General features: G+C 55.9%; 1 protein-coding gene across 1 annotated transcript; it reads left to right on the plus strand.

The window, feature by feature from the left end:
- Positions 1 to 4,139: 4,139 nt before the first annotated feature.
- Dnajb8 (DnaJ heat shock protein family (Hsp40) member B8) lies at positions 4,140 to 4,832 on the plus strand. Its single transcript, XM_052172602.1, has one exon. It carries the CDS (start codon positions 4,140 to 4,142, stop codon positions 4,830 to 4,832), a length of 693 nt encoding a protein of 230 aa, XP_052028562.1.
- The last annotated feature ends 6,490 nt before the right edge of the window (positions 4,833 to 11,322 follow it).

Genomic DNA, 11,322 nt, shown 5'->3' on the forward strand with positions numbered 1-11,322 from the left:
TTAACCACCAGAGAATGGGGATACCATGTGCCTAAATCCAACCTTACTCAGGCACGTCCAGCCTTTCCACATCTGCTGCCTGGGCCTCACGGGTATGATGGTTGCAGAGAGAATCTCCTAGAACCGACAACTGACTGAGGCCTGCTCCCAATCTTCCGAAGGCCTCCCAGGCTCTGTCCACGCTCCTAGCTTGGCCCTGTCTCTGTCCCTTGTTCTCTGCCTCTGAGGGTACCTCAGGCACCCACTTGTGCTGCTCTGCTGGGAACACTCACACTTCCAGTCTTCCCTTCAACTGAGAAATGAGCTGTCCCCAGGTCCTGTGTGTAGTCAGACTGTTCACAGTGACGGCGGCATTGCCTCTGCACAGAACAGTGCAGAACTGTGTCTAATGGCTGATCGGGCTTGGAACAGACCCTCAGCCTTGGCACTGCTGACCACTGGGGCTGAGTCACTGTGCAGAGTGACATGGCTGCCTGGAACACGATGCCAGCAGCAGTCCTCCTCACTCACTGCCAAATACCCCCGGGAGAGGAGAGAATGTCCCCATTTCACAGGTGAAATGAGCAAACTGAGTCGCAGCAAAGTTGGACAACTTTCCCCAGAACATACAGCTGTGAAGTGACAGGGCTGGGATTTGAACTCAGGTCATCTGACTTGGCCGTCTGCACCCTTAATCACTGTATAGCCTTATCTCTCAGTCTATCAGCTCACGCTTTCATCGATCCATCCTCATAGCTGTAATCCAGGCCCATCACTCACCTGTCACTGCCAACCCAGCAGCCCACCCACCCACCCATCCATCCCTGTCACCCATCCATCCTGAAGGAAATGCAGTTGGCCACCTCGGGCCCTGAGAGGAGAGGCGGGCCCCTCCGCTGCCCATCTGGTGGTGTGGACGGCTGGGTGGGCTGCCCCCCTGGGCAGGACTACAGAGGCTGGAGGGAATTAGGCAAGTTCCTGCCAGGACCATCTAATTAGGAATTCTGGCGATAAGCAGATAGCATCGGGGTGATTAGAATCCTTTTAAAAAGCCACTCCATTAATTAGAGAGACAGAGGGGCCTCTGGCTGCCTAATCAGCCTCCATCAGCTTGCCTGGGGAGGGCTTTCTGGGGCTGCTGTGTGACCTTGGGTGTGCCCTGCCCTCTCTGGGCCTGCTTCTGTACTGAGCAGGGCTCTGCTGACATCACCTAGTTATCTGAGGTCCTTTCTCTCCCCAGATTCCTTTCTGAGACTATGGACTTGAGACATCAGACGCTGAATCCCCGGAGAGGAGGAGGGGGAGTCTCACCATCCCACTAGTGAACGAGGATGGAGATGTATAGAATGGAAGGGACCTCAGAGATGTGGAGTCAGGAGCACAGGGCCTGGCTGATGGGCAAACCTGCTCTCCCCGGGCTCCGCCCCTCAGACGCTATGCTCCTCCCACTTGGATCCCAAACATTTCAGACTTTGTGACCCCAGGATGTTAGCTGGGACCTCTTTGTAGAAGGGGAAGTGACCTAGGCATGCTGCCACCAAGTGGCTGTCCAGTTCTAAGTTCTGTATCTTCCTTTAGGGCCCACATACGCGGCCTCCACTGTCAAGGTCCCTTTGCCCCGTGAAGCCAGGTGACTGTGCTGAGGCCCCCAGGTCATTGCGGTGTTCTCCATCCTGGGCAATAGCTGAGCCTGATCAGGGATGGGGTCTCTACGTTGTCTCCCTTGAGCAGATAGACTCCATCTGCATGAGGAGAGCAAGGAAGCTCACCTAGATAGCAGAGGCCGGAAGGCTCCTCCTGGGAGATGAACAGAACAGCACCAGAGACACCAGCAAGACAGGAGAGGGGCCTGGTTGGGGCTGGGGGAATGATAGGATTTCAGGGCACATCATCACCCTGAATCCCTTGGACTCAACACTGTAAGCACACCGCTGTCCTGATGACATCGGTATGGGGACCTCAGACTTCACCACCACCTACCTGCGTTATCAGCTTTGCCATAAACAGCGCTATGCGGTCCAGTCTCCAAGTTCCAGTTAGCATTAGAGACACCCTCTGACCCTGCATCTCTACTGCTGCCCGGGTCTCTACCTCCTCAGTTTCTGTTGCCATGACCACCCTCTTAACATCATCACCGTCTCCAGCATGATCGTCTCTGATGGTGTCACACTTTCCCATGATCATTCCTTCACCATCACCACCATCTCCACCATCTTGACCATGCAGACTGAGATTCACCACCACCGTGTTGTCTACCATTCATTACCTCCATGGTTACCATGGTCACTGCTACCACCTTTACCCCCACCTTCGTCACCATCCTCATCTCTAGCCCCACCTCCTTCTCCTCCTCCATCATGTTACCTCCGTTACTTCCACGTCACCCACTGTGGCCACCTAATGCTGGTGTGGCCTTCCCTCTATATAGCAGTCTCATGCCGCTCCAGCAGTTGCCTTGAGACTTGCCGAATGGTATAAGGGACAGTCTTTCCCACCCAGCAGACACCAACCTTCACAGAGCCGGGTGAGAGCTGTCCATGGCACACCAACAGAAGCCTATGGTGACTCTGGAGCCTGGGGTCTCTGGCCTCTCCTTTCAGGGGCCCCACTAACAAGGCCTGGGAGGCTGAGCTCCGGCCCCTCCTGCAGGGTAAGCAGATGAGGAGGGCACGGTGCTGGGTGTGTGTCACCTCCACGGCAAGCTGAGACACACATGGCTTCCACCTTCATAGAGCACCACCCTCATCAACATCATTCGCCTCTGTCCCGTCACCTCCATCCCTAACCACAATGGAGCCTGTGCAGCCTTCCCCAGCAGCAGCAGCCTGGGCTGGCGAGCGTGCGAGCACTGGTGTGGCGCATGGAGTCTGTCCTGACCTTGGTGAGATGAAGGTGGGTATTGGCGACCGTTACCTGATGTGTCCCCAGAATCTGTCATCCTTCCCGTCCTGTGGGACCCAAGAGAGCTACCATGACCCCTACGAGCTGTCTGCAACCGGGAGCCCAGGAACAATGGGAGATGGAAGGAGAGGGAGGACACTGGAGCAGGGAGAGGCCAGCACTGGTCCAAACAGGACCCCACAGCACAGCACAAGCTGAGGACCACAAATCTGGAGTGTCTGGTGACAGCCAGGCCAGTGACACCGCGGAACCTCTTGCCCGTTGGCACCCCACTATGCTGTGCTCCCACACACGGCATGGGCTTTCCTTGGAGCTGTGTCAGGGTTTGTCTCCTCCTTCAGACTGCGCGCTCGAGAGGACAAGTGTCCTCCAGGTCTAGGGTGAGCTTGTTTCTAGTCTTCCAAGGATTAAGAGGAGGCATGTCTTTGGGGGCTCTGTCCTTGTCACCCATACTTTGTATTAATCATTTATATCTGAGTTAAGCGGAATGCGACTTCTTGCCGGCCAGCACTACACCGCCAGCCCCAGGTTCCAGTTTCCTTCTCCCTCTCTGATTTGCTGCATGGCCCTGAGCTGTGGCTGTGTGTCCCTGAGCCTCATTCATTTAACAAATCTTTACTGATCATGTGCTGTGTGCTGGCTTTTGTCCAGCACATGCCTACCTTCCCGATGCCCCTGAGAATCTACAGATAACAGGGCACAAATATACTAAACCTCTGTCAGGTACCCCAAGTTACCTGGAGCCTCCTCAACCCAGCAACCCAGGAGACTCAACTCAGGAGATTAAACCCAGGAAGCCCTGACTCCTCCTGTTGACCGCTGCCCCCTAACTTTGGAGCCGCTAACCCAACCCTGCCTCTCCTCTTTGGCTTCCAGGGCAGAGCAAACGGCTTCCGTGTAGCCAAACTCCCAGTGCAGGCCCACCACAGTGATCAGCCTCACCACAGCTCTGTGATGTGTGGCGCTTGGCTGAGGGGGTGGGGGGACTGGCTACTCCGTGCTTATGTCACAAAGGGCCCTGGCCCCAGCTTGGAAGGGGCCACCTTGGCCTGGCCCAGAGCGGCACTGTCCCTACCCCCAAGCCCCTCTCAGTGGAGGCTCCACCTGTCCCTGAGAACGGAGAGGATGGAAAGCTAAACTCTTACCACCCAGAGCCAGCAGATTCCAGCAAGGCCCCCACCCGAGGGAGGACCCCAGCCACTTGCCTCAGACCTCCTCAGCTCCCAGTCCCACCCAGCGCCCCCACGCCCGCCCTCACCATGGCCAACTACTACGAAGTGCTGGGTGTACAATCAAGCGCCTCCCCTGAGGACATCAAGAAGGCCTATCGAAAGCTGGCTTTGCGGTGGCACCCAGACAAGAACCCCGACAACAAAGAAGAGGCTGAAAAGAAGTTTAAGCAGGTTTCCGAAGCCTATGAAGTTTTGTCAGACTCTAAGAAACGTTCTGTGTACGACCGGGCAGGCTGTGAAGGCTGGAGAGCGGGTGGCGGGGCCAGTGTCCCCCACAGCAGTCCCTTCGGTGCTGGCTATCCCTTCCGAAATCCTGAGGATATCTTTCGTGAGTTCTTTGGGGGACTGGACCCTTTTTCCTTCGAATTCTGGGACACCCCGTTCAGCGACCGAGGCCGGTCCCATGGTTTACGTGGGGTCTTCTCCTCGGGCTTCGGTGAGTTTCCAGCCTTCATGGAAGCCTTCTCGTCTTTCAATACTCTGGGCCATGGTGGGGGCAGCCGCTCCACCTTTTCTTCTACTGCCTTTGGTGGCTCCGGTTCCGGCAGCTCTGGGTTCAAGTCGGTGATGTCATCTACCGAGATGGTGAACGGCCGCAAGGTAACCACCAAGCGCATCGTGGAGAACGGTCAAGAGCGTGTGGAGGTGGAAGAAGACGGAAAACTCCGGTCAGTAACTGTCAACGGCAAGGAGAAGCTCATGAGGGTGGACAGCAAGTGACAGCAAGTGACAGCCACCTAACCCATCCCTGGGCCAGCCTAGGGGGCCACGAGGGGCCACAGTAGTCGCAACCTAGTGGTTAATAAATGTGCCAAGTGAGTTTGTGTAGAGTCCTCTCCCATCCTTAGGGGTGGGGCGTGTCACTGCAGGCCCGCGGTGTGGCTGCCCCAGCTCTGCAGACACACTCAGGAACTTGTGGCCTCTGTGCCTAGCCCCAGCCATTTCTCACAGGAAGCCCAGGGCCGGGTCATCTGCACCATCCTGTTACCTTCACGCCTCACCTGACCTGCTCTTCCTATGTCCCTTCTCTAGGACGACCACCATCCTCCCAGGTTCTCCTGCTCAGGTCCCACCTTTCCTCACTCACGCACCAAGTAGCAGTCATCCCAGGCCCAGGCTCTCATGTCTGTCTTTCCTGCCCTGCTTTCAACCTCCTGGCTGCTCCTGCTCTGACCGTCAAGTCCTCCGGCCTCATCTCCACCGCGAAGCTCTGTAGCCTAACCACTCCACCCCGGGCCTCGGCATCCCTATCTTGCTCCCCGTGACTCTCCCATCACGCTTCTCTCTGCAAATACTTCAGGTCCCTTGCATGGGCTTCAGGTGCAGTCCCTGTCCACACCCTGATTATGCACATGGTTGGTCCTGGGAACCATTGGATGGGGGTGGGGACAGTAGTGTCACAGTTGAGAGATGGGCATGGGGATCTTGGGCCAAGTTGCCTGGAAAGATCTTATGAGGGGCTGACAGTTCAAGAAAAACATGCCAGTGATGGGAAGTGCATGTGAAAAGGGCCTGGGGCAGGAGCAGGCTGCCCTGCTGGAAAGATCAGAAGAGAGACAAGTGAAGTGAATCAGGAACTTCTTGGAATGGTCCCCAGTTTTTCCCTACCAGGGTCCTTGACTCCACATTAGGTCCTTGACTCCACATTATGCAAGAGAAACTGAGGCAAAGGGAAGGGTTACACAACTGGCCAACAACCAAGCTAGCGTTCCATCCCAGGTGTTAGTGTGGAGGGACCTGCCTTTAAACAGTTCCCGTGATGACCATTGCCACAGTGAGGGAGGGCAGGTGTGCCTGTACAGCACTTGCTTCCTGGGTGTTGCAATCACTAAGGACCCAGGCCTCAGGCCTCACACCAGTCAGTGACGAAGTGTGGCTCCCAGGTAGGGGACAGGTCCTGTGGGCCGAGCAGATCATGATCTGAGCAGAGATTGCTTATATGTAAACTCCAGCATTGGAAGGGGCCCAGCCCATGTTGCAGAGAGAAAAGAAGTAAAATACAGAGTCCCAGGAGACAGCAGGCCCAAGGGATGTTCTGGTGCTCATGGTGAAGAAACAACAGGTCAGGAGGCTCTAAGGGAGCCTGGTTAACTGAGGGACCCAGGGAAGAACATCTCCTATTTCTCCAACAATACTAGGAAGAGGACCATTTGGGAAGGGGTGCAGGCCACTGAGAGAACCTTCTTCTATCTCTAGGAAGCCAGGTATCCCAAGATCGTCAGGGCCAGCCAAGGGCCGCAAGTGTGATCGCAGAAGCTGTTGACCCCGAGCTCCTGGCTGCAGCTCCCTGGAATACGCCTCAGAGGTTCTCAGCCAGTCGGCAGCTGGAGGCAGCTAACCACGTTACTGGTTAGGGCAAGGGAGCTGGGGGACACAGAAGGCAGAGTCCAAGCTTCCAGCCCTGCTTGGGGACTAACTTTATCAAAGTCCCCATGGCACTCACCACCTGACCTCTGCCCCTGTTGACCTGCTAATGTCCCTGATCACTGGCCAGCTACAGCAGCCTCAAGTGGGCCTGCTTAGGGGAGCCAGCTGCTGGGCAAATCCAATTACAGCCTAGCAGCCTCGAACAGCCACAAGCTCCAGTCGGGTGCCCAAAGGAAATCGGGGTGTTTGCCAGACTCGAGGGATTCCAGTAGCCCAAGAGTCCTGGTGCCAGGGATCAACCGGCTTTCCCCTCCCTTAGTCTCAGGGTGTGTGTTCTCTGTCTCTAGCACAGACGAGAAATGGTGTTCCCAACCCTTCCTCAGGGCTGCCTCAGGTCCTCGACCTTGGGTCCCAACATCAACATCTTTGCCCATTTTGCAGAAGGAAGATCTGAGGCCCAAAGGCTGGGGTGCCTGCTGCGATACCACAGGCTAGAGGGATGCGTCCAGAGAATAAAGCCAGAATCTTAAACTGGTTCTCTCTCCCTAGAGTATTCTCTACATCACACTGTCCTCTCTGCTGGGTCGCACTTCCTGGGAGCCATGGGTAGCATCCACTCTGGTTTTCTATGGGAATCCCATCTCAAGGTGCTCCCGTGTGGGGAGCAAGATCTGCTAGTCTCTTTCCAGCTCACTAAATTCCTCCTGAAAAGCCCGCTGTTCGTCATCTCCTGGGAGGCTTCAACAAGCCTCTCTGGGTAGGACATTCTGCCCAGGACAAATGTCTCCAAGACCCGGGGCTGGTTGCCTGTGCCTCACCCATGTCCATCTTACCTCTCTGAAAGGACCTCACATGGGGCCAACCACAGACCATGCCCACTCTGCCCTGTGGTCCATGAGGGTCTGGGCTCAACGTACACCTGTACCCCATTGCTTGCGCTGCTCCTGTTGTCTCTACCTGGACTCCCCACCCTTTCCTCTGACCCTGTTTGTTTAACCTCGCCCCACAGCCAGATGAATTTGTAGAAACCTAAAAGTAAGATATCAAGGGTGCTGTGAAGTACTCAGACTATACTGAAGTAAAAGCTACCATCCTGGTGGTGGCCTTGTGAGGCCTTGTGTCACCAGCCCCACAACCTCTGGCATCCCCTTTGTTCTGTTCCAGCCTCACAGGCTTCTTCACTGCCCTTACCAGCACTCCTCAGAGTCCTGCCCCAGGACATTTGCACAGGCTGTGCCCAGCATCCCAGCCTCTTTCCTCCCCAGGACCCTTGCAACCCCACCCAGTCCCCCTCGTTGCTATCGCTCTCCCCAGCTCAGCTTCTGTATAGTCTACTCTGTTTGCACTCTCCACCCCAACTCACCCATCCAGCTCTCCCAGCCTCAGAGGCCCTTTCAGGCTGGACAGCTGCTCTCTGTGCTCTCTGCTCCCAAGCTGCTGTGCCCAGCAGAGGCCCTGATTGTCCGAAGGGGCCTAACCCCGATGCAGAGACTGTATATTGCAGAGTATACAACACAGATTGGTATTGTAGAGTATATAACATGTAGGGTACCATTACCTAGGCATGAGAGCCGTCTACACCCTCTGCTCTGGGCAGCTGGGCTCTGTGTCTCAAGGCCCGGCCAGGTAGGCTTTCCGAGGGCTCAGGTCCACCTGGGCTGAAGGGCATCAGGCCTGCCCAGTGCTCCCAAGCTTTCCACTGACCTAAGCAGTAAATATGGAGGCTCAGCCTGTTTTATAGATGGAGAGACTGAGGCTCCAGGGGCAAGAGACCTAGCTAAGGTCACCTGACCCTACCGTGAGCTGGTCTGCCCCCTGGTCCCCTCGCAGGAGCAGGAGGGGTGGGTGGGGCACCGGCAGCCTCCCCGCCCTCTGGTCCTTGATGTTATCACAGCTGATTTAATTTCAAAGACGGATTGAGCCATGGTGGGAGGGAGAGCACTATCGCAGGGCCATCTGCCCTGTTGTCATGGGGATGGGCTCCCGGGATTGTGCGGGGACCCAGATAAGGGAGTGGGCTAAGGGGGTGTGGGTGCTGGGACAGCAGAGGGACTGAGACCAGAGAGAACCAGGGCAGAGAGGGAGATGGAGGGGAGGCACAGGGACAGGGAGGACCCTGAGGAATGGGGAGCCAAGCGAGATTCCAGCGGGGCCACTGGTTGCCACACAGGTGACAGCAGACCAAATCCTGCCTCACAGCCTGCTGAAGCCAGTCTGCCATGGGCCCAGAGGGATTCCTGCTGGTCTGAGGACTTCCTCTCTGTCCACTGGGGAAGGGTGGTGGGCAGTGCCAGATACCTCCAGTCAACCTGCCTGCTGTGACAGGATGACACCCCCCTGACAGCTCAGCCAGGAGTCTAACTGATTCCCTCCAGAAGCTGCTAGTGCACCATGAACGCTTACATAATTGAGGGAGACTGTATCTTGCCAATTGAGAGACACTACAGAGTGCCACACAGCCCTACGCAGGGACTTCTCAGTCAGACCTCTCCCAGAGAAGACCTGAGCAGAAAGTCCCAGCACACATGCAGCCATAACTGTCACCTCTGAGGGCACTGCAAGGGAAGGTGCTAGAAGGAGACCCTAGTCTTGCCTCTGGTCTGCTCTTGAACCAAAGGCCCAGAACATTGACCTTAATATATGGTTCTCCTTCCTCGTTGGGAGCTGTAGTGTGGGCAGTTCCATCTCAGCGATTCAGGCCATCCTTCCTGCTCTCTGTGACAGCCTCCAGATCACACAGGGCCACTCTTTCCCTGCTCCGTTATCTTAAACGTGGAAAAGTACATGCAGCATGAAATCTACCATTTCAACTTTTTTTCAAGTGCATGTGGCTCGAAACCTATCAAGGGTCCCCACTCCAGTCCCCACCACCCAGCTCCAGAGCGTCTCCATCCTCTGAAACTAATGTCGCCTCTCATTAGACATCAATCTGTCCCCTCCCTGGCCCCTGGCACCCACAGTCCCACATCCTGTCTGGGCCTGGACCTGGCGACTGGGTGGAACCTCTGCCTTTGTTCTCATTACCAGGAGGACTGGCCTCGCCTTCCCTCTCCTTCCCAATTGTGGGCCACAGAGGATCATGAGTTTCAGTGGCCAGGGAACACTGACCCCTCCCCAGGCTAAGCAGAGTTGGAACTGGTCCCTATTAGTGGTCGGGCGGTGTCATAGCCCCTCCCATGTTTGGTGGTTCCTGAGTTGAAGCCATGGCGAGACTGGAATGTCCCAGCTCATACTCCTGGCAACATCAAAGCTTACAAAAGAGCACAAAATAGAACAGCCACAGTGTGCGCCCCCTCTGCACCCACTGCACCGGCAGCTGTGCTAAAGACGGCTGACTAACAAACGGACGAAAACTCACGAACGTCCATAACTTTTATAAAACTTTTTATTTTTTGGGTTTAAAAAAAAAATCTTGAGATAGTGTTCTGCTATGTTTCCTGAACTGGTCCGAAGCTCCTGGCTCAAGTGATCCTCCTGCCTCAGCCAGCCTCCCAAGGGTCTGGGATAAGGGCAACCCCAAGGTTAGCCTGATCCAGAGGTGGCCACAATCCCAGTTTCAGAGCCTGTGGGAGCTGAGGCTGACTGCTTACCTTCCCTTGCTTCTGTGACAAAGACTGAGCTTGATGCTTATGTAACAACCTTATCCTGTCTGTCCACGGTATGTATGTATGTATATATATATGTCAGGCTGGCTCTCCTGAGATCTAAGGGTCCGTCCTGGCCTCTCAGCTTCAGAGCTGCATCCAGCATCCTTGGGTCTCCGTGACTCTGTACTCCTTTTCATAAAGCACCGGAGATGACAGCGATTGCCCACTCAGATCACCCAAAGCCATTTGCCCACCTGAGTCCTTCATTCAATCCCTTCTTAAGAGTTCCTTTGTCCTGTAAAAGACCAGGTGGGGGGATATTAGTCACCTCCCCTCCTCACAGGTCCACAGAAGAGCTGGTTATCTCCATCTTCTCCAGGGGCTCCATTGCCTAGGGGGCCCATTTTCGGGTGTCACAGAGCGGACATCACGTGCCTGGCCTGGGGAAGGACCTGGGCAGATGTAGGTCCCCTGAGTGGATCTAAGGACGGCTCCTGTCTGGGATACAGAACCCAGGAGAGACCAGAAGGTGGGGGCTGGGAGCAGGGCTGGAGGGCAGTCCTTTGTGGAATGGACCCGACAGCAGCACTCAGACAGGAGAGTGTCACAGAAGAGGTTGAAGCCAGCAGCCTATACAGGACCAGATGGAAGTCTTTGTCTTACTGCTGGAGACCACAGGCTTGTCTCTTCCCTTGTGGTCTCTGTTCCTACACCTCTCCTTGTTCTCTCTTTCCCTGGCTCTGGGAACACTCTGATGGTCACTCTCAAGACCCTTGTCTCTGGGTGAACCCAGACAGTGAAGACAGCCAATCCAAGATAGCACCTGCCACAGAAGCAGATGGCCAGGTGGATGTGGCTGTTCCTGGAGTCTCTCCCACAGGCCATAGATTCCACCACAAACTCCACATATCTCGGGCTAGACCACCCAAGCTCAGCGTGGCCTCAGGCCCCCCTGAGCAGTTCCCCTGATTGAGCTGTCTCCCGTGTTGCAGGCCCTGGTTCCCCTTGGCTTATCCCTGGGACAGGTTCCGCTCCATAAGGTCTGTAGCATGGGCTCAGAGCAGCACTGGCCGGGGCCACCTGCCCGCCGACCACACTATGCTGTCACACCCCAAAGCAGGAACCTGGCACCGCCAGCCTCTCAAGCCCCCAGGCGCCGTGGTTACGCCTGCGGTCACCCAAGCAGCCGGTCAGGAAACCCCTGGAGTAGTTTGTAGGATCTGGGTTGGTGGCTAGGGTGCAGCCATGGTCTCTAG

Source organism: Apodemus sylvaticus, chromosome 2, assembly GCF_947179515.1.
Source record: "Apodemus sylvaticus chromosome 2, mApoSyl1.1, whole genome shotgun sequence".
Lineage (NCBI taxonomy): Eukaryota > Metazoa > Chordata > Mammalia > Rodentia > Muridae > Apodemus > Apodemus sylvaticus.

Bases quoted from the DNA above. Each gene is read 5' to 3' on its own strand.
- Dnajb8 (XM_052172602.1), top strand. From the start codon at position 4,140: ATGGCCAACTACTACGAAGTGCTGGGTGTACAATCAAGCGCCTCCCCT.